The following is a 22,735-nucleotide window of genomic DNA, read 5'->3' as shown; positions in this document are numbered from 1 at the left end:
AGGGCACTAAGATCCGGTAAAGATGCAAAGAGTATACAAAGTGCCCTTCACAAAATAGGGAATGCAATAAAAACAGCAAACCTGAAGCCCCACCACCAAAGCATTGTATGACAATCATATGAAGACATATTATGACATATGACAATCATTATATGACAATATGACAATTATAATCAAAGCATTATATGACAAAGAGTGCTGGGAAGACGGGACACCACGAGAGTAGCTCTCATCCTGTAACTACACTTAGGTAAGTACACATAGGTAAGTACCAACCGTGCTAGCCCCAGAAAAACTGGAGAGGAACGTGCCAAGAAGTGACCTGGAGGTCCAGGTCCACCATCCATGCACCCGGCCCTAACAGAATCCGAACAGGTGACAACAGTCCTCCGAGCAGGGCAGAGGATCCAGGGCGCAGACGGAAGTAGTCCAGAAGAACTGCAGACTGGAAAAGCTCATGACTGCAAAGAGCAGACGGGAAAAGCTCATGACTGCAAAGAGCAGACGGGAAGCCCAGAAGGATGGGGCGAATCGACCACGCCCCACGCACCCACGAAGAGGAAATGACGAAGCGCAGGGAAGAAGCCCACCCCGCCAGCTCTGAACCCCCCCCCAAGGGGGAGAAGCCGTCCTCCGACGCCAGCAGAGGCCGGAAGACAACCCAAAGCGCCCACCAACAGCGGGACCAAGCGAGAGGCAACAGAGCAAGCTGCTCCCCCAGCGCCCAGTCAACAGAGAAGGGAACAGAACCCCTTCAGAAAGAAAAAGTACACTACCGAAGTCATGAGGAGAGACTACGGGAATGAAACCACACTTCGCTGGAAGAGGAAGTGAGGGGAGACCTGATCACCACATACAAGATACCCAAGGGAATCGACAGGGTTGAGAAGGACAGGCTATGTAACACAAGGGGCACACGCACTAGGGGACACAGGTGGAAACTGAGTACCCAAAAGAGCCACAGATAGAATTCAGAATGGGAACGGGAAAGCACTAAGAAGTAATGTGGCGACTCCTCACACAAGTAACGAGGCTGACCCCCATACAATGTCACATGTAGACATGACAGAGCCCAAGAGGCACAGGAACCGATACACCTGTTGACGGACGGTTGAGAGGCAGGACCAAGGAGCCAGAGCTCAACCCCCACAAGCACAACTAGGTGAGGACATATATTGTAAAAGCACAAGCCGCCGACTAGTGGCAAAGAGCACTACGCCGGCCAGGCAAAGAAGGCACAAAACTGCATCAAAAGGCCCACCTCGACAGCAAAACCACAAAGTCCCAGCACAACCACAACATGTGCCAAGACCCAAAAAGCTCAGTCTGCAAGCCAGGAAGACCCCGGAACCCCAAAAGGCAGAACCGGGTCACACGAGGAAACAAAGTCCCCTGAACCCACAAAAGGGGGCCCAAGAGGAAGAAACCTCCAGAACGAAACCAAGGAACCCAAAGGAACCCAGAATCGAACCAGGGGGAGCCCAAACCACCACATTTGCCGGCGGAGAACACCACTAAAAGGCAAAGCACAGACCCCAGCAGAACGCCCTGGGAAAACGGTCCCAACAGACCGAAAACCGAGGGGCAAGGTGTGGGAGCAAGCATACCAGCCAGGGGCACTGAGCCTAAACCCAGAGGCTCAGACCCAAAATCAACACCCAAACGTTCCCAGAGGAACAGGCAACGGCAAGAAAACAACAGAAAAACAAAGAAACGACAACAGGAGAACAAAAACCCTGCAAATTTTTTTAAAACTCACCAGAGACGCTCGCTCGCACACCCAGACGCATGTAAACAAACCGCAACGCCGCCCTGGTGGCCACGCCGGGAAACCGGCAGACGAAAATGGCCGCCAGCAGGGGCTGTGACTGACGCTTAATACACAAAAACACGCCAGCAAATGTGGGAAGCTAGCAGACTGGAAGGGCGAAAAACGACGCCCAACAGCAGAAAAACCCCTGAAGGGGCAAAACCGCCCCAGAACTGCTAGCAGGCAACCCCCACAGCCCCGGGAACCAACAACAGAGGCCCCGGGGCAGAGCCGTCCTCCAAGCCCTCCGCCCTTAAAGAAAAGCAAGAGCCCATGGGAAAGGCAACAAGAAAGGGCCGCTGGTAAGACCCAGAAGCCTTGGCAGGAGGCACAGGCTCAAACCTCCGTCCCCAACCCGAACGGGGCAGCCCCCGAAAACCGCCCGAGTCTCTGCCGCAACTGAACCCCGCCCCGACCCCGAAACCCGCAGACGGTCCGGAGCCGGGAACATGGAGAGAAAGGGGCGAGCAGCACCTAACCAAACGGGGCGGCCACGGGCATTCGAGTGGGAAACCAACCTAGCATGTTGCAGCAACCTAACCTAGCTTGCAACACGGATGCCGCCTGTACTCTGAACAGTAATAACATCAGGAGAGTACTGGAGAACAAGCAGAGAATCACTCGCAAGACTCCGGGTCAAGGTGTCAGTGACCCAACAGGCAGCATGACGGAGGTAAAAATGGCGACTGTCACCCGGAGACAAGGGAACAGCAACCAACGATCCCGTTCAAGACGGGTTGGAACCCGGAAGACACATTCAATGGTCCCCCGAGCCCAGACAGGGGTTTCCAGGGCCCGTAGGGTAACAACTACGGGAAGCCCGGGCAAGGTGTTGCTAACCGGTTAAGAAACCCAAACATAACAAGAGGGTAGATTATAGCACTGAAAACCCCTGAGACGTGTACAAGCACGGGGGCCTAGCAGAGGGCCGCCAAACACTACCAGTGGAACTATAACCACCTTAGGCAGACCCCCACCAGGCAAGAAAATGAAAAACAAAAGAAAAACCCCGCAAAAGTACACCGTCTCCAGAGGCAACAGAAACCGGCCGCCGCTTAGGTGGCAGGCTGCGCAACACCTTGACGCCCTAACCAGCACAATACCAATCCCTACCCAGGGCCAAACAAGGGCCCCAAGCCCCAGCTGGCCCCAAGGGCGAGGCAAATGCCGAGCAGCAAGAACCTCTACGGGAATGGTTCCCGAACGCCCCAGGGAAGATAACCCTGTAACGCAAGGGCAGTACTCACAGGGCGCTTAGGGAAGTCAGCCACTAAGCACATGCAGCCCCGGCACTGATGAAGTACTCCTGGCCACCGCACACCACAACACACGGCAGTGAACGCCACACAAGGCAAACACCGCCTAGGAAACTGAGGCCAGAGAAGCGTCAATCCCGGTTGACATTAGCGAACGAACTGGAGCTTGGCAGCCGGCGCGGTTGGTCCGGGGCTCCCCCCTCCCCCTCCCGGGGTGGGGAGGGCTGCGCGGACGATCGGCGCGGCAGTAAAGTGTGATGTTTGCTTGTTTGCTTGTTTCCTTGGGATTGTAGGGAGTTTTCTACCTCTCTGTTCGGTTTTTGTTGTAGTTTCTTACTATGTGGGGTTTGTTTTGTTACGCCTACCTTTCTGGGTGCCTAACCCCGGTCGATGGCAGATAAGGAAAACCCCCAACCATATGGGGTTTTCCAGGGCCATTGCTCCCTGAAACCTCTCTGAAGGGGCCAGGTTCTGGCGCTGGTCCCTGGTAGGTCTGAACTCCTTAGCTAATGTCCCGGTCTAACATAACACACATTAGCCCGATAAGCTCCAGGGAGCCGTAGGGGCTCCCCACAGAAAATGGCGTCTGCTTACAAGAGCCCTGATGAAAGTGAGGTGAACCCCGTGTAACCCCGGGCCGTTTGAATCTTGCGTAGTACTCCAACACATTATACGATGTGATACGCAATTTTGGGTAAGTTACTCAACACATCATATGTGGTGTTGCGCAGTTTAAGGGTTAAAGAGACTTCATACTGTCGCCTGGAAGAAGACCGCAACTGGGACACCAGAAAACAAATAAGAACAAAACAAATGAATATTTGCATTATGTTGCATTTGTTAGAATGGATTAAATTCATACACAGAGATTCCACTGTATTTCTTTAGTTTCTACTGTAATGAATTATTTTAACATAATTCTTTGCTATTCTATACAATATAGCTTGAAGGTCCCTTCATCTTCCAGACAGTCCCTCCCTGCCTTCCTCTCTCCCCTGACAGCCCCTATCCAAACCAGCAACCCCAACTCCTCCCATACCCTGCACTCAAGCAACTATTGTATGGGGTTAATACTGTTCAGCTTGTCTGTGGTATCCAGCAAAATTTCCTGTTATCCAAATTGCTATTTGGATACGGCCAAGTTTTGCCAGAAAAATATCTGACCTATTTTCGCCGGATAACCAAAATATTCAGCTTGGTGAGCTTCGGATAAGTGAGCTCGTATAGTATTTTCATTCCTAGTTCACTGTTACCTTCTGGTTGAGCAAAATCTGGTGTTCACATGGTAAGACTCACCTGGTTCTTTTGCTAGTATATGCTGCACATTGAATGTTATTGCACTGCCTCTCCATCTAGTGAATTATCACTTATGTTTGGATATAAATTTCAATGTTTTGACATGGCATTTTACATGTGCTGAGAAAAAGAGGGAAAATAAACACACACATCCTTGCCCTCATGCAAGTATTGTGTTCCAGCTGCAGTACAGCCTCATCAAAAATGAGCCTCACCTGAGTTGCAGGACTTTCCTCATCTCAGATGGAGTCAGCCTCCATGTGGTGGTACTTGAATATTCAGACACCTGGAATAGAATATCAGGATGAACGTTTTGCCTTAATTCATCAAAATTTTCCCCAAGTAAAACAAAAATGGCAACAATTTAGTTTATGACCTTACCTGAAAGCATTATTTAGAGGGTTACTAAACTGAGGGTTACTAGGGGTTTGGTTACTAAACTCCTACCGATTTTAAGAAATATTTAAAGTCTTTGGAGTTACGTATGTATATCGAACACATGTACATGAGAAGGAAAATGCTGCAGAATGCAGACGACTGTACAGGAGAAGGAAAAAAATAACGGAAATGCTTAGGCAGACATGACTATCACAAGAAAGGAAAATAAACCTAAACAGGGAGATTGAAGAAATAGATCAAACGGTGAAGTGATCATAAAAGTTTGAGGAAATGGAATTGGAACAGAAAGTTATACAAGAGATAAAGAAAAATCCAAAATATTTTTTCACATACGCAAAATCAAAATCAAAAACCTCCGCCAGTATTGGACCTTTAATTACAACTGAAGGTACGTATACAGAGGACAACAAAGAAATTAGTGAAATTCTACGAAGCCAGTATAAGGCTATGTTTAGCACACCAATAAACAACATGAAAGTTGATGTTCCAAACAGCTTCTTTATGAATGACATTCAAGCTGCAGATAATATAACAGATATTAACACGAACAGAAGACTTTGAAACAGAAATTGACAATATGCCCATGCACTCAGCTCCTGGGCCTGACTCGTGGAATTCAATATTCATAAAGAAATGTAAAGTACCAGTAGCGCAAGCACTCAGCGTAATATGGAGAAAGAGCGTGGATACAGGGGAGATACCAGCAGCACTGAAATCTGCAGATATAGCTCCTCTGCACAAGGGGGTTAGTAAAGCCTTGGCAAAAAATTATAGACCAGCTGCACTAACATCACGCATAATAAAACCAGCGTTGAATGTAATGAAACGCCATTTTCTGGGTGAGTCCTGGAGGCTCCCCGGAGCTATCCATGGCTGATAAGGATATCCTAACTATTTTGCATCAGTCGATGTGGGTGGAGTTCTAGCCTACCGGGAACCACGAGCCAAAACCTGGCCCCCTCACAGAGGCACGGGGAGCAATGGCCCATAGAAATGCACATGTGATTTGGAGCATTCTATATCTGCCATCGACTGGGACAGGCACCCAGAAAGGTAAGCGCCACAAAACAAACCCCTATTCTGGTTAACAACAAAATTTGACAAACGAGTGGACAGAACTTCCCAAAAGAAAAATGAGCAAACAAGCATGACGTCACACGAGCCGCGCCGCATGTCTGCGCAGCTCCTCCCTACCTGGGATGGGGGAAGGGGGAGCCCCTGAGCCCCTGAGCCGGCGATCCACACCCCAGTTCTGAGGCTGATATAAAAAAACGCGAAAAACCACCGACCAGAGGGCGGGAGGGATGCTGGGGAGCCTCCGGGACTCACCCAGAAAATGGTGTTTCATTACATTCAACACTGGTTTTCTGGGGGGAGCTCCTACGGCTCCCCAGAGCTACCTCACCAAAGACTACCAAGAAAACCAAGGGGACTTATCCGGGAGGCGGTCGGTGCTCCGCTCCTCAACACGAAGCCGAGACAACGGGCTGCAACTGCCGACCTAAAGAAACACAGGCCCGACTGGGCCCAGGAACGTTAACAAGGTAGCGGCAGCCAGGACCATGTTTGACCGCCAAAATCCCCGTGCCCGAATGTCAGCCCAAGACATATTGCCGAAGACGGCAGCAAGAGCAGGAAACTTACGAACGTCATGGGCACAGGGATAGACCACAGGCTGGCTGGATTTAATAATAAATAATAAGATTTAATAAACGAATTAATAAACAGAAGGAGCCGGCACCGACTGTCCATTCCGTGGACAGGGAAACAAACCTGGACAGGCCGTCCACCAGGAGAGCCAAACCCCGAGAACTCAGCAGACGAGTCACCCGAAACGACCAACCCCAAAAAGCCAAGGACCGCATCGAACACCCCCGGTTCAGACAATGAACCACCGGGGAGCAGTCCGAATGGAGCCGGATTGTCGATCCGTGGGCAACCCAAACCCTCCGAAGCGCAAACCATACGGCCGCGAACTCCCGCACCGTGCTGTGAACCCGACGGAACGATGGACCCCACCGCCCCTGGCTGGCCTGGTGAGCACTGGTCACAAAACCCCAGCCTAGAGACGATGCGTCCGTGAACACATCGAGCGAGGGCTCGATGCTTGTGATGAGGGCAATGCTTGTGATGAGGGCAATGCTTGTGATGCCTGCACCCATGTAGATGGATGTGCAGTACCCATAGGACTGGGTAACTGAGTCACAAACAAGAAACAAAACGTGCAGGACTCCGGGTCAAAGGTGCCACCGACCCAACAGGCACCAGATGGAGGCAAAAACAGAGTCACCCTGAGACAAGGGGACAGAGCAACCCTCGAACTCACACAAAGCGAGGGGGGACTCAGGGGTCACATCCATCAGATCTGTGTGCCCCCGTGGGGATTCCCGAACCTTGAGTTTCTGAGATGGAACTCATGCTCAGGGAAGCCCAGGCAGGGTACTGCTAACCGGCGCCCAAGTCTACCAAACAACTGTCTAAGAACTGAACCCCCGGGACGTGTACACTCACGGGGACCAAGCAAAAATTTCGGTGGGACCACGGGTACCACCGAAATAGAGAAGAGTACTCAGTACACAGGGTGCAAGAACCAAGGCAGAAACGACCCCCCCCCCCCAACCAAGCAGGCAACAAAAAAGAAAAAAAACGCAAGAAAACAGTGTACCCAGGCGGAACAGAGCTGGCTGCTATGATTGGTGAAAATAAGCTGCACAGTACCCTGCGCCCCTTACCAGTGCAAACTGCCTCCAACCCTAAGGCGAACACGGAAGTCAGAACATCCTAGCACACAAACGGCGGCCAAAAACCGAGCGGTAAACAGCCAAGCAGAGGCAGAACCCAAGGAACTTGTGGAAGGTGGCCCCAAGTCCCAAGGGCAGTACTTACTATGCACCTAGGGATGGGAACCACAGACACATGCAGCCGGAGTACTGAAGAATTACTCCTGGCTCACACCCCCCCTATAAGACAGCCACCATGCCACAAGGCATAGAGGTGAAACCAATTCTGGAGCCAGAGCACATGACCTCTGCCTAGCCATCAGCCTCAGAACTGAGGTCTAGGGTAGCCAGTACGAGGGGTCTGGGGCTCCCCCTTCTCCCTCCCAGGGAGGGGGGAGCTGTGCGGACGGTGGCGTGGTGACATGGTGACATCATGCTCGTTAGCTAGTTTTTATTTTGGGAGTTATGTCCACTAGCTCGGCTCTCAGTAGCAATTTTTAACCAGAATAGGGGTTTGTTTTAGAATGATTACCTTTCTGGGTGCCTGACCCGGTCAATGGCAGACATAGAATGCTTCCAACCACATGGGGGGGTTACTATAGGCCATTGCTCCTCATGCCTCTCTGAGGGGGCCAGGTTCTGGCTCGTGGTCCCTGGTAGGCTTAAGAACTCCATACACATGACTGATGCCAAAGTCTGACATTAGCAATATCCCCTCCAGAAAATCAGCGTTGAATGTAATGAAATGCCATTTTCTGGGCGAGTCCCAGAGGCTCCTCGGAGCTACCCAGGCTGATAGGAACAGTCTTAACTTTTGGCTTCAGTCGATGTGGGTGGAATTCTAGGCCTACCAGGGACCACAGCTAGAAACTGGCCCCCTCAGAGAGGCACGAAGATCAATGGCCTATAGAAATGCACATGTGATTTGGAGCATTCTATATCTGGCATCGACTGGCACAGGCACCCAGAAAGGTAAGCGCCTCAATACAAAACCCCTATTCTGGTTAAAACGATGAAAATAACCAAACAAGTGGGCAGAACTCCCCAAATGAAAACGGGCAATCAAGCATGACGTCACATGAGCTGCGCCACTTGTCTGCGCAATTCCCCTCTCCCTGGGAGGGAGAAGGGGGAGCCCCAGACCCACCGCCCCAGCGATCCAACAACTAGTTCTTAGCCTGGACGTCAAAAAATGCAAAAACCGCCGACCAGGGGAGGGGGGGGGGGGGTGGCCGGGGAGCCTCCAGGACTAACCCAGAAAATGGTGTTTCATTACATTCAATGCTAGTTTTGTGGGGGGAGCCCTTTCGGCGACCCGGAGCTACTTCACTAAAGACTAAAAGAAAGAAGGGAACGTATCCGGGAGGCGGTCGGTGTTCCACATCTCAATTCGAAATCTAGACAGGCTGCAGCCACCGACCCAAAGCGACACTGGCCCGACTAGGCCCAGGAACGTTAACGAGGTAGCATGCAGCCAGGATTTTGTTCAACCGCCAAAAACCCTGTGCCCGAAAGTCAGCCCAAGACATGGTGCCAAAGATGGCAGCAAGTGTAGCAAACTTACGAATGTCATGGGCACAGGGATAGACCGCAGGCTGGCCAGACTGAAAGACCCGGAGGATGACCGGAGAGACCCGAACCCGAGAACAGGGAAGAAGGGAAACCGGATCAACCCAAAGTGCGTTCCAGGCCACAGAGGCCGTGGCGCGCAAATAATGGAGGAAAGTTGCAACGAGACACAAGAAGATGCACCCCCGGCCAACCTACCAAGCATCAACAACCCCAAGGATCCCTCCGGAAAATAGCCGTCCCAACCCCCACCAGAAAGGAAGAGACGGCTGCAAATGAACAAACCGAGCACCAGAACCCAAAGAAGTAGAAACCATCGACAAACAAACCTGAACCAAAGGGGCCACAACAAACCGAGGGGAAGAGAGAAAAAGAGCACCCTGCCCAAGAGCAGGATGGCACAGGTGGCGCATGAGCAGGCTGGAGGTGAACAATGCCCGAGACAGCCTGTGAACGGTGCAGAAGAAACAACAAAACCGGAACAATCCGAAGGGCTCTGCCAGTGCCGCACAAGACAAGGTGACAGTATGTGGCAAAATGACGATCCTGAACCTCCACAAGAGAAGGACAAGACCACGTCAACAAAAAGCACAGTATACTTACGAAGACACTTGCAGAAACTGCCAAACCGCAGACTCTGCAAACAACAAGGACTAAATGGCGACAAAAACTTAAGAGCCAGGGCCCAGGCAAAGTCCAACGAGGAACGAGCACAATGAGCCGAATTGCGAGACGCGAAACAAAAAACAGAGACCCGCAACCCGCAGAAGCAGCACAACCAACCCCAGCAGGGCAGAACAACGCAAGAGTCGCCGCGTAACATATGAGGAGAACTACTCGGGACGTGTACCGCATTAAAACAAAATGTACTTTCGGGAAAAGGAACACAAAGAAAAGGCCGTAGCCATAGCCGTAATCCTAGCTCCTGTCCCAACGAAAAGGAACTGAAGGGGATTGGAGTGGTTGATTGGAAATCTACATCCACCTGCAGAATTTGCAGCACAGAAGCTGGAAGTGACATGCAATGAGATGAAAGAACTCAGTTCTACAACCGAACACTGGGGCAGTCCAATATCAGGGAACTGAACATGTACATAGTCCAATCTAGCACCAACATCAGTATACCCAATATGCACATACAGTGGCACCTCGACTTATGATAATTTCGAGTTACGATGTAAATTTGATCGAAAAATGCGACTCGACTTACAATAGTGTCGTCGGCTAACGATATTTGTTGGTACACGTTTGGGTCGACCGAGCGTGTGGTTCCTGGTCACACGGGCCGATCTGCTCAGTTTACTAGAGCTGCCCACTTAGTGACGATCACGCCTATAAGAAATTCCGTTTTTGTGGTGATTTTTTGCTTTTTGAACATAAAACTGATTATTATATATTATGCCATGGGTCCCAAGAAAGTCAGTGGTAAGGTTCAACATATGAAAAGACATGTTCTGCCCGAAACGCCTTGCATAATAGTGGCTTTAGGCAATGTATGTACTAGCTCTAACTATAAATCCATCAACTTTTTGTATCTCACCTTGTATGTATGTACTTTACCTGAATAAATATTTGTATTTGTATGTAAGAATGACCAAGAGGTCATATGTAAACATGAAAATGGTACTAGTGTTGTAGAACTAGCTAGGCAGTACAATAAATCTTCAGAGGAGGAGGTGGCGGCATCACAGGATGTCCCTTCCTCATTAATTAAGAAAATGTGTGCAGTATGGGAAGGACTGCAAAGTTTTGCTGAAAAGAATCACCCAGATAAAGCTGTAACAGCTTGTTGCATTGATCTTTTTAATGACAATGTGATGCCTCACTACAGACAAGTGTTGGAAAGAAGGGAAAAACAATCTTGAATGGAACGATTTCTAGTGAGAAAATCAAGCAGTGAGCCAGAAGCAGGTCCTAGTGGTATACTGGCAAAAAGTGCCAGAGTGTGTACCCCAAAGAAGTCCTCACTGCCTGATGTTATAATGGAAGGGGACTCCCCTTCCAAACAGTAACACCTCTCCTTCCCCCTCCTCACCATCTTCCATATGCCATCAAGAGTCCTCCATAAAGGTAGGATAAACAAATGTACTGTATTGTAGTTAGAGAAGAAAAATTATATTCAGTATAAAATGTATTTGTAAGTTAATATTTTGGAGGATCGGGAATGGATTAATTGAATTCCCTTTATTTCTTATGGGAAAATTCGCTTCGACTTACGATATTTCGACTTACGATCCGTCTCTGGGAACGGATTACCATCATAAATCAAGGCCCCACTGTACTAAGATACACAACAATGTGCAGTATAGATGTAGGAAATACGGATATATGCAATGAAAAGACCCGAAATATGGTCCAAGCACCAGTAGCTAGGGACGAGAGTGTTTAATCAATATGATGAACTAAGAAGACCAAGGTAGCAATTGGGAACGTAATGTACATGAACAACTACACATACAGAGATGCCAATGTATATATATAAGGGTGCAGCCAGGCACTGAACGACAAGCAATAAATGTGTGTCCAGATAGCATTGACTGAGTCAATGAATGAGTGCCCAGAGTCGAGAAAAGATTTAGTCACTGAAAGACTAGACAAAAGGCACCGAAATTCGGAGTTGCGGCCACAGTGTAATGAAGAACAAGATATACGGACATTGTAAGGTCACGTTAAGTTGCACGCAAAGTGGCCAAGCAACACATTACAACAACACCCAACACTCATCCAAAAATCCAGAACCAGCACCTGGCTGACAGTGTCGCCAGACCATATAATCTCACCTCTAGAGAGTAGACACTTCCCTGTCACGACACAGCTGAACCGTGTAAGATTCCTGGAGCATCGCTAGTGGATTATGTCCAGATTATGTCCAGCTAAGAGAAGCCCAGGCAAGGGACCACTAACCGGTTATCCCAGAGCTACCAAGTAAACAAACTAAAAGCTGAAACCCTGCGATGTGTGTAATCAAGGAGACCTAGCGGAGGACCACCAAAATCATATAGGTGGTCCTACAGCCACACCAGGCAAAACACAAAACACAAAACAAAACAAAACAAGAAAACCCCCGCAAAAGCACATCTCCAGGGAAACAGAACCAGTTGCTATGTGTATATCAGACAGCTGCACAGTACATTGTGCTTGAGGTTATCTTGAGATGATTTCAAGGCTTTTTTTCTAGTGTCCCCGCGGCCCGGTCTTCGACCAGGCCTCCATCCCCAGGAAGCAGCCCGTGACAGCTGACTAAAACCCAGGTACCTATTTTACTGCTAGGTAACAGGACCATAGGGTGAAAGAAACTCTGCCCAATGTTTCTCGCCGGCGCCTGGGATCGAACCCAGGACCACAGGATCACAAGTCCAGCGTGCTGTCCGCTCGGCCGACCGGCTCCTGTGCTCAAGCCAGCGACGATATTACATCCTACCCAAGGTCAAACAGGAGTAAGAACCACCTTAGCTGACTCCAAGGGCAGACAATCACCGAGTAGCAACAGAACCTCTCAGAGGTAGTTTCCTGAATGGCTCATGGAAGATAATCCTAAACTGCAAGGGCAGTACCTACAGGGCACCTAGGGAAGGTGGTACTAGGTGCATGCAGCCCCAGTACTATTGTGTTACTCATGGCTTGCACACCACCACACAGTAGAACAACATCGCTATGGACAGTACAGCTCAAAAGCATGGAGCAGGGTTGATCAACCGCCACGAAACCTGGGTGCCCCCCCCTCCCTTACCCCTCTTAGGGAGGGGGAAGTTGCATAGGCAGTGGCGCAGCGGCTGTGATGACGTCATGCTTGTTTGCTTATTTTTGATCAGGGAGTTCTGTTTGCTAGTTCGGCTTTCGGTTTGCAGTTTTTAACCAGCTGTAGTTTGTTTTGAAATTCCTACCTTTCTGGGTGCCTGACCTGGTTGATGGCAGACAGACTGCTTCTAATTACATGAGGGTGTCTATAGGCCATTGCTCCTCGTGCCTCTCTGAGGGGACCAGGTTATGGCACTGGTCCCCGGTAGCCCTAAAACTCCATCGATTGACTTTTGCCACAGTCTAATAAATACACATCAGCCCGGTATAGCTCCAGAGAGCCGTTGGGGCTCTCCACAGAAAAGAGGACTTACCCATGAGGCAGCAGCATTGCATGCCTCAAGACGAAGACGGGGCAACTGGCTGCAACCGGCCCAAGGCCACACAAGGCCGCTGAGGGCCAGGAATGTTAACAAGAGAATGAGTGGCCAGGACCCTGTTTGACCTCCAAAACCTCCCATGCTTGAATGTCAGCCCAAGACATGTTGCCAAAAACCGCAGCAAGAGCTGCAAACTAACGCACATCTTGGGCACGAGGGTAGACTGCAGGCTGGCTAGACTTGATAACCCTGCGGACGACCTGAGAGACCCTAGCCCTGGAACAGGGAAGGAGGGAAACCGGATCTACCCAAAGCGCATCCCCGGACACAGAACCCGAGGCGTGCAGATAACGGTGGAGAGCAGCAACCAGACACAAAACAAGATGCATCCCCGTCCTGACCAACCAAGCATCAATTACTCACGGACCCCTCTGGAAGCCCACCGTCTCATTCTTCACCAGAAAAGAAAAAGGCGGCTGCAAATGAATAAAATGACCACCAGGACGAAGGGAGCAGAAACCCCTGTGCATGGAGAGCATGAAGCTCCGCAACCCGACCCCCTATGAAGGGGGATCGCTAAGGAGTGGGCAGGCTGGTTGAGTGGATATTTGCTTGTTTGTTTCCTCTTGGGGGAGTTCTTGGGCTCTGTTCGGTCTTGGGTTGCAATGTTTTACCACTTGGGGTTTGTAATGGTCCTCTTACCTTTCTGGGTGATTCTGCTGGTTGATGGCAGACATGACAATACTCCCACAAAGTGGAATGTTTCATAAGCCATTGCTCCCTTCACCTCTCTGAGGGAACCAGGTTCTGGCTCGTGGTTCCCGGTAGGCAGAGAACTTCAATTCACTGATGCTCTAAACTAATATAATGGATATCAGTCTGTTAACTTCAGGGAGCTGTAGGGGCTTCCCCCAGAAAAAGACTCCCAACTCAAGGAAAAACAGACAGGCCAAGTCCATCGGCTTACGTGGAGGGGGAGGGGTGACCCCACGCAAGGAGATCCCTCCCCCCCAAAAAAAACTCAGAGAAGACAACCCCTGACTGGGCAAGAGGCAACACTTAGGGAGTGCACAGTTAAGAAAACCCTGAGCACACGCAGCTCCAAGCACTCTCTAACTCCTAGCTTATGCTACACAAGGTGTAGCATAAGCATTGAAAAAGGTGACACCCCTAGGGTCAACACTTGCAGCAGAGGAGCTCCAGCATATTTCAACAATCCTAAGTATTGTAGTACAGGTTGATGGTAGTGAGTGGTGTCCCAGAGAACATAAAGGTATAGTGCTCTTGAAAAATAGGTGAGATAACAGGAAAGTGCTAAGGGAAGTGAAAAATCGGATGAGAAAAAGTTGCCCTAGTGTTTACAGTGCAGAGAAGAACATTCAAGATGGCCACTGGCAACGGGAAAAACAAAACAGAGCTTGATTTTGAGGGATTCAATGAAGAAAGCATTGATATTAGCAGTCTACATAACAAGTTGGTAAATTTAGATACTATAGTGAACTCTCATGTAAAAATAATTAGTAAATTGAAAGAAAGTAATGACCATTTGAATAGCAAAGTTTTATGTCTTGAGGGTGTAGTGAAAGACTTGTTCAAGGATAAGAATCAATTGGAAACAAATTGCAAAGCCATGGAAGAAGAAAATAAACTCTTAAAAATAGCTTTGGAAGAAGTTAAAGTAAATTTAAACATAAATGACTACAATAGGTTAGGCAAGGAAATTCAACAGGAGAAACAGCTTTGTCAGCACAGATGGAGGAAGTTACACAGGGAATAGAACAGTGCAAGAAAGATATGCAACTCACTTATGCACAAGTGGCCAAGGAGAAGGAAAAAATAGAAGAAGCAGTAAAGGAAGTCAAACACTGCAGCAACCAAGATAAAACAAACATTAGGCTAGAAGTGAGGAAAGAATTGGCATCTAACCCGAAGTTGGTGCAAAACACAGTTGATCGGAGTAAGTCCCTGATCATTTTTGGCTGCAAAGAAAAGGCGATAACATCTAGGTCAGAAAGAGCTGTAGAAGAAGCTAAAGTAGTAGATAAAATTGTTGGCCTCGTGGAAGGTCTTACAACCATAGAGAATGTGTGCGACTACAGGAGAATAGGCAGATAGGTAAAAGGGAAAGATCGACCTTTGAGGATCACCCTAAACGGTGCCAAACAGATGGAAGAAGTACTAAGGAATGCTAGAAAATTGCAAAGTGATGAGGATGGGAAAGGGTGGTCGTTAGGACGAGATCTTTCAAAAGAAGATAGAGAGAAGCTGAAACTGAACCTCACCGAGGCAAAACATTTAAATGAGAGAAGGAATGAAGAAGAAATAAATTCTTTTTTCTACAAAGTGATAGGGGTAGGCAAACCAGTAAAGTGGTACATAAAGGCAAACCAACAAAATCAATAGAGAGAGGGGGAGTGAAGAATAAAGAGGGGGAACAAGTTCCTGAAGATTGCATACACCAACATAGATGGAGTGAGATCGAAGATACTGGAGTTAAGTGATGTAATACAGCTGCAGACACCAGACATTGTTGCACTCACGGAGACAAAACTTGAAGATGTAATTTTAAATGAGGTCATATTCCCAAGGGGCTACTCAATTTGGAGACGGGACAGAAAAATTAGGAAAGGCGGTGGCGTTGCTGTGCTGGTAAAAGAACAACTAAAGGTGAACAAAATAATGACTGCCAATCCACAAGAAGTTGACATAATAGCACTAGAGATCTGCCATGAGGATGATAAACTAATGATAATAAATGCATATAGTCCACCGCCAAGCAGCACATGGTCAAAGGAGGAGCTAGATAGTAAACGTGAAGGTCTTATAACAATAATGAAAGAGATTATAGCGAGAGCGGATAACGATAGATCACGACTGTTGATAGTCGGTGACTTCAACTTGAAATCCATAGACTGGGAAGCATATGAAGCTAAAACAGAAGATTTTTGGACCTGTAAATTTGTAGACCTCATCCTGGAAACATTCTTGTATCAACATGTTAAACAAGCTACGAGGATGAGGGAAGGGGACGTTCCCTCCATGCTAGATTTGATATTTACCAGGAAGGAGGAAGAGATATTTGACATTCAGTACCTTCCTCCCTTGGGTAAAAGTGACCATGTCTTTTTGGGAATAAAGTATGCAATGCGTTATAAGCTGGAAGAAAATAAGGAGGTTGAAGCAGTTGAAAAACCAGACTTCAGGAGAGGACATTATGGTGACCTTAGAAATTTTTTTAGTGAGTATAATTGGACAGACATGATGCTAGGCAAGGAAGTGAATGAGATGTATGTCAAGTTTTGTGAAATATATAATAAAGGCACAAAAATTTTTATACCAAAATAGAGATGCAGAACTAGGAAACAGGATTGGTTCAATAGAAATTGCAAGAGGGCTAGAGACCAAAAGACACAAAAATGGAATCAATACAGGAAGAGGCCGAACCCCCAAACATACCAGCGATACAAAGATGCGAGAAACAACTACACGGCAGTGAGGAGAGAGGCAGAAAGAAATTTTGAAAAAGGGATTGCAGACAAATGTAAAACAGAACCAGGTCTATTCTATATATTCATAAACAACAAATTGCAGGTAAAGGATAATATTCAGAGGTTGAAAATGGGAAATAGATTCACGGAAAATGAAAAGGAAATGTGTGAAACACTAAACGAAAAGTTCCAAAGTGTGTTTGTACAAAATGAAATCTTTAGGGAACCAGATACAATAAGAATTCCAGAGAACAACATAGAGCACATAGAGGTGTCTAAAGACGAAGTGGAAAAAATGCTCAAGGAGCTCGGTAAGAACAAAGCAGCTGGCCCAGATGGCGTTTCACCATGGGTTCTGAGAGAATGTGCATCTGAGCTCAGCATTCCACTTCACCTGATCTTTCAGGCATCCCTGTGTACAGGAATCGTAGCAGATGTGTGGAAACAGGCTAACATAGTTCCAATCTACAAAAGTGGTAGCAGGGAAGACCCCCTCAATTATAGACCTGTATCATTGACAAGTGTAATAGTGAAAGTATTGGAAAAACTAATCAAAACTAAATGGGTAGAACACCTAGAGAGAAATGATATAATATCAGACAGACAGTATGGTTTTCGATCTGGAAGATCCTGTGTATCGAATTTACTCAGTTTCTATGATCGAGCCACAGAGATATTACAGGAAAGAGATGGTTGGGTTGACTGCATCGATCTGGACCTAAAAAAGGCTTTCGACAGAGTTCCACATAAGACGTTGTTCTGGAAACTGGAAAATATTGGAGGGGTGACAGGTAAGCTTCTATCATGGATGAAAAATTTTCTGACTGATAGAAAAATGAGGGCAGTAATCAGAGGCAATGTATCGGAATGAAGAAATATCACAAGTGGAGTACCACAGGGTTCAGTTCTTGCACCAGTGATGTTTATTGTGTACATAAATGATCTACCAGTTGGTATACAGAATTATATGAACATGTTTGCTGATGATGCTAAGATAATAGGAAGGATAAGAAATTTAGATGATTGTCATGCCCTTCAAGAAGACCTGGACAAAATAAGTAGATGGAGCACCACTTGGCAAATGGAATTTAATGTTAATAAATGTCATGTTATGGAATGTGGAATAGGAGAACATAGACCCCACACAACCTATATATTATGTGAGAAATCTTTAAAGAATTCTGATAAAGAAAGATATCTAGGAGTGGTTCTAGATAGAAAACTATCACCTGAGGACCACATAAAGAATATTGTGCAAGGAGCCTATGCTATGCTTTCTAACTTCAGAATTGCATTTAAATACATGGATGGTGATATATTAAAGAAATTGTTCATGACTTTTGTTAGGCCAAAGCTAGAATATGCAGCTGTTGTGTGGTGCCCATATCTTAAGAAGCACATCAACAAACTGGAAAAGGTGCAAAGACATGCTACTAAGTGGCTCCCAGAACTGAAGGGTAAGAGCTACGAGGAGAGGTTAGAAGCATTAAACATGCCAAAACTAGAAGACAGAAGAAAAAGAGGTGATATAATCACTACATACAAAATAGTAACAGGAATTGATAAAATCGACAGGGAAGATTTCCTGAGACCTGGCACTTCAAGAACAAGAGGTCATAGATTTAAACTAGCTAAACACAGATGCCGAAGAAATATAAGACAATTCACCTTCGCAAATAGAGTGGTAGATGGTTGGAACAAGTTAAGTGAGAAAGTGGTGGAGGCCAAGACCGTCAGTAGTTTCAAAGCATTATATGACAAAGAGTGCTGGGAAGATGGGACACCACGAGCGTAGCTCTCATCCTGTAACTACACTTAGGTAATTACAAACATGTATAAGAACAGCCTCAAAGGTAAAACACCACTAAAAAATGGAAGACTGGAGCCATAGTGACTACAATAAAAAAAAAAATACAATGGGCACCCAAGCAAAAATCAGAATAAGAACTGATGGTGCAGGATGATGCTCATGATAAAAGACTTTACAACAAAAACTTCTATCTAAACAGGAGAATGGGTTGGGCTCTGGCTCTATTCCCTGATAAGTCATGTAGAACACATATACCAGATGTGACTGAGTAGGGAGAAGCCATCTCAATGCAATAGCTTCAGGGAGCTACCAGAGGCTCCTCCAGAAACACAAAGTGTTGACTGTAATGAAACACTTCTTCTGGAAAGGTATTGTGGCTCCCGGAAGCTAGCTGGCTGAGATAGCTCCTCCCCTACTGAGTCACATCAGCCATAAGAGTCCTTTTTGGCTTACCAGGGTCCAGTACCAGAACCTGCCTCCTCCTCCCTTACAAATGCATAGAAGGGGATTGTTATGAACCTTACTGAGAAAACATCCAGAGAGTAAGCGAAGCATTACACACACAACAGAGATATTACAGGAAAGAGATGGTTGGGTTGACTGCATCTATCTGGACCTAAAAAAGGCTTTCGACAGAGTTCCACATAAGAGGTTGTTCTGGAAACTGGAAAATATTGGAGGAGTGACAGGTACGCTTCTAACATGGATGAAAAATTTTCTGACTGATGGAAAAATGAGGGCTGTGATCAGAGGCAATGTATCGGACTGGAGAAATGTCACAAGTGGAGTACCACAGGGTTCAGTTCTTGCACCAGTGACGTTTATTGTCTACATAAATGATCTACCAGTTGGTATACAGAATTATATGAACATGTTTGCTGATGATGCTAAGATAATAGGAAGGATAAGAAACTTAGATGATTGTCATGCCCTTCAAGAAGACCTGGACAAAATAAGTACATGGAGCGCCACTTGGCAAATGGAATTTAATGTTAATAAATGCCATGTTATGGAATGTGGAATAGGAGAACATAGACCCCACACAACCTATATATTATGTGAGAAATCTTTAAAGAATTCTGATAAAGAAAGAGATCTAGGGGTGGTTCTAGATAGAAAACTATCACCTGAGGACCACATAAAGAATATTGTGCGAGGAGCCTATGCCACGCTTTCTAACTTCAGAATTGCTTATAAATACATGGATGGTGATATACTAAAGAAATTGTTCATGACTTTTGTTAGGCCAAAGCTAGAATATGCAGCAGTTGTGTGGTGCCCATATCTTAAGGAGCACATCAACAAACTGGAAAAGGTGCAAAGACATGCTACTAAGTGGCTCCCAGAACTGAAGGGCAAGAGCTACGAGGAGAGGTTAGAGGCATTAAATATGCCAAAACTAGAAGACAGAAGAAAAAGAGGTGATATGATCACTACATACAAAATAGTAACAGGAATTGATAAAATCGATAGGGAAGATTTCTTGAGACCTGGAACGTTAAGAACAAGAGGTCATAGATATAAACTAGCTAAACACAGATGCCAAAGAAATATAAGAAAATTCACTTTCGCAAACAGAGTGGTAGACGGTTGGAACAAGTTAGGGGAGAAGGTGGTGGAGGCCAAGACCGTCAGTAGTTTCAAAGCGTTATATGACAAAGAGTGCTGGGAAGACGGGACACCACGAGCGTAGCTCTCATCCTGTAACTACACTTAGGTAATTACACTTAGGTAATTACAACTGTGTGTATTCCCTCATCCCAGAACTGAGAGGTATGAGCTACGAGGAAAGGCTAAGGGAGCTAAACCTCACGTCCCTGGAAAACAGAAGAGTAAGAGGAGAAATGATAACCACCTACAAAATTCTCAGGGACATTGACAGGGTGGATAAAGACAAACTCTTTAGTACGGGTGTAACAAACAAGGGGACACAGGTGGAAACTTAGGACCCAAAATAAGTCATAGAGACATTAATTTCGTTTTTTTTAAGTGTGAAGAGTAGTTAACACTATCGGTCACCGGACAGGCTCGCGGTCAACTTAGGGGTCATGCACCTGACGTGCGGGCGAACGTGCGAGCAAGCGCGCGGTGAAACCTAAATGTGTATACTCGTTTCAGCTTTCTCACCTTAATTCTCGTGCTACGTCGCTCGTTTTGGTATCATTGTGTTCGCAATTAAATTCCCTACAGGTGTGTATAAATATAATGTCCAAAAGCTTGGCGTGACTCCCAACAGCAAAGCCTAAAGTCAGCAAAAGTTACCCATGAGCACACAAAATCAGTAAAATGTGCATACTCGTTCCATTTTTCTCACCTTAATTCTCGTGCTATGTTGCTCGTTTTGGTATCATTGTGTTCGCAATTAAATTCCCTACAGATGTGTATGAATATAATGTACAAAAGTTTGGAGTGCCTCCCCGCAGAAAAGCCTAAAGTTACCGGTGAACGAGCACCAATTTGTACACTGCAACCTAATGTGTATACTCGTTCAGTTTGATAACATCAATTTTCGTGTTACGTCTTTCATTTTGGTATCAAATTGTTCGCAATGAAAAGGCACGTATTTTAAAACTAGTCCCATAATAATAGAGCAATAACTGGAATTTTAACAAATATTTTAATTCTGGAAGCTCATCATCACAAAATTATTTATATTTTTCCAGTGTTCTGACATAAATTTTTATGTTACATCTTTCATTTTGGTATCAAATTGTTTGCGACGTAAAGACACACATTTTAAAACTAGTCCCAACATAATAGCATAATAAATAGAATTTTAACAAATATTTTAAAATTTTGACCAAAAGCCTATTTATAATCATATAAGTGTTCGGACATCAAGTTTCATGTTACATCTTTCATTTTGGTGTCAAATTGTGCGCATTCTAAAGGCGCTTATTTTGATACTATCCCGAGGTTGATTGGATAAAAAATTAATTTTATACAAATATTTTTTGTAGTGGACGCAAGTCCGGTCCAAAGTTAGGACTCTGGAGAAAAATAATGGACGCGAGTCCGGTCCAAAGTTACCGATAGTGTTAACAAATGGAATGCACTAAGCAGTGATGTGGTGCATGCAGACTCCATACACAGTTTCAAACGTAGATTTGATAGAGCCCAGTAGACTCGAGAATCTGTACACCAGTTGATTGACAATTGAGAAACGGGATCAAAGAGCCAAAGCTCAATCCCCGCAAGCACAACTAGGTGAGTACACAACTGCAAGCTTCACATAAAATGAAGTAGACTAATGTGACTCTGTAGGGGAGCTACCTCAGTGAGCAAGCTTCAGGAACCCACCATTTGACCCATCCAGAAAAGAAATGCAGTCCGATACACGTCTCTCATAATTAGTATGTGATTAAACAAACCTGTCCTTAAATGGAAACTTATCGCCCCAAATACATTAAGTCATACAAGGAACAACTCCCATCAATAGCTTTGTGATTACCCATTATTACTGTCTTCCTGGCTCAAACTGTGTATGATCATGGTGGATTTTGATTAATATTTTATTCACATTAAAGTCGATTTCTGTGTTTGATGAATTCAACACCAACAAAAGGAGATTATTTCTGTATTAGTAGCTGGAGTCACAGTGTTGATTCATCTACCTGTGGTAACTGGTTGGTGCAGTACCAATAAGAAACATTTATAGCCACTGATGAAGAGAAATAACAAATTCTGCTACTATCAAGTCCAAAGGGAACCAACTAAAGTAAGTAGTGCTATGCAAATTGATTTTTACCATTATTATATAGACAAGAGTTATGGTTGTGTTAGACAATCTTGTGCAGAATTGTACTGTTAGAGTATAAAATACAATGTATATAATAAGTCAGCCTTCTTAATAGTTGCAGACTCATGTATAGCCAAGGACATACAATAATAACTAATTCAATAATCCTGGCTCTTCGTTAAGTGCTAAACAAAATCTACTAGATAATGCCAAATTAATAATTTCCTCACTTCTTCTAAATTTTCTAAATTGAGAAGCGTAGCCATTTGTGTGAGGCGTGTAAGCTGTTCCCGAACACTCCATTCTGAAACTTGGGATAAATAGCCAACAATAGCTCGGACTTCACGGTCAAACTGCAGCCCACCTAGCTGTGAATGGGAAAAGTCAACAAAATTAAATGCTGATATATAAATGCAGTGGAAATATAAATCTACTAAATACAATGATGTGATAAATACTATGCAATTTAATAAATTCAATATTTTATGTATAATTTGTTTAGGATGACATTTAAATAAATAGATGGGATG

At 45.8% G+C, this 22,735-nt stretch overlaps 1 protein-coding gene across 1 annotated transcript in view; it reads right to left on the bottom strand.

The window, feature by feature from the left end:
• Positions 1-22,735, bottom strand: part of LOC123770981 (conserved oligomeric Golgi complex subunit 4) — a 333,387-nt gene that overhangs the window by 36,353 nt on the left and 274,299 nt on the right. The window contains exons 15-16 of the mRNA XM_045763150.2: positions 22,436-22,573; positions 4,578-4,648 (exon numbers count right to left, since the gene is read on the bottom strand). Coding sequence (XP_045619106.1) covers positions 4,578-4,648; positions 22,436-22,573 — 209 coding nt within the window. The remainder of the gene's footprint in view (positions 1-4,577; positions 4,649-22,435; positions 22,574-22,735) is intronic.

This window comes from Procambarus clarkii, chromosome 65 (genome assembly GCF_040958095.1).
Source record: "Procambarus clarkii isolate CNS0578487 chromosome 65, FALCON_Pclarkii_2.0, whole genome shotgun sequence".
In the NCBI taxonomy this organism is placed as follows: Eukaryota; Metazoa; Arthropoda; class Malacostraca; order Decapoda; family Cambaridae; genus Procambarus; species Procambarus clarkii.
Note: the sequence above shows the minus strand (reverse complement) of the source record. Positions and strands in the feature narration are given on the sequence as shown.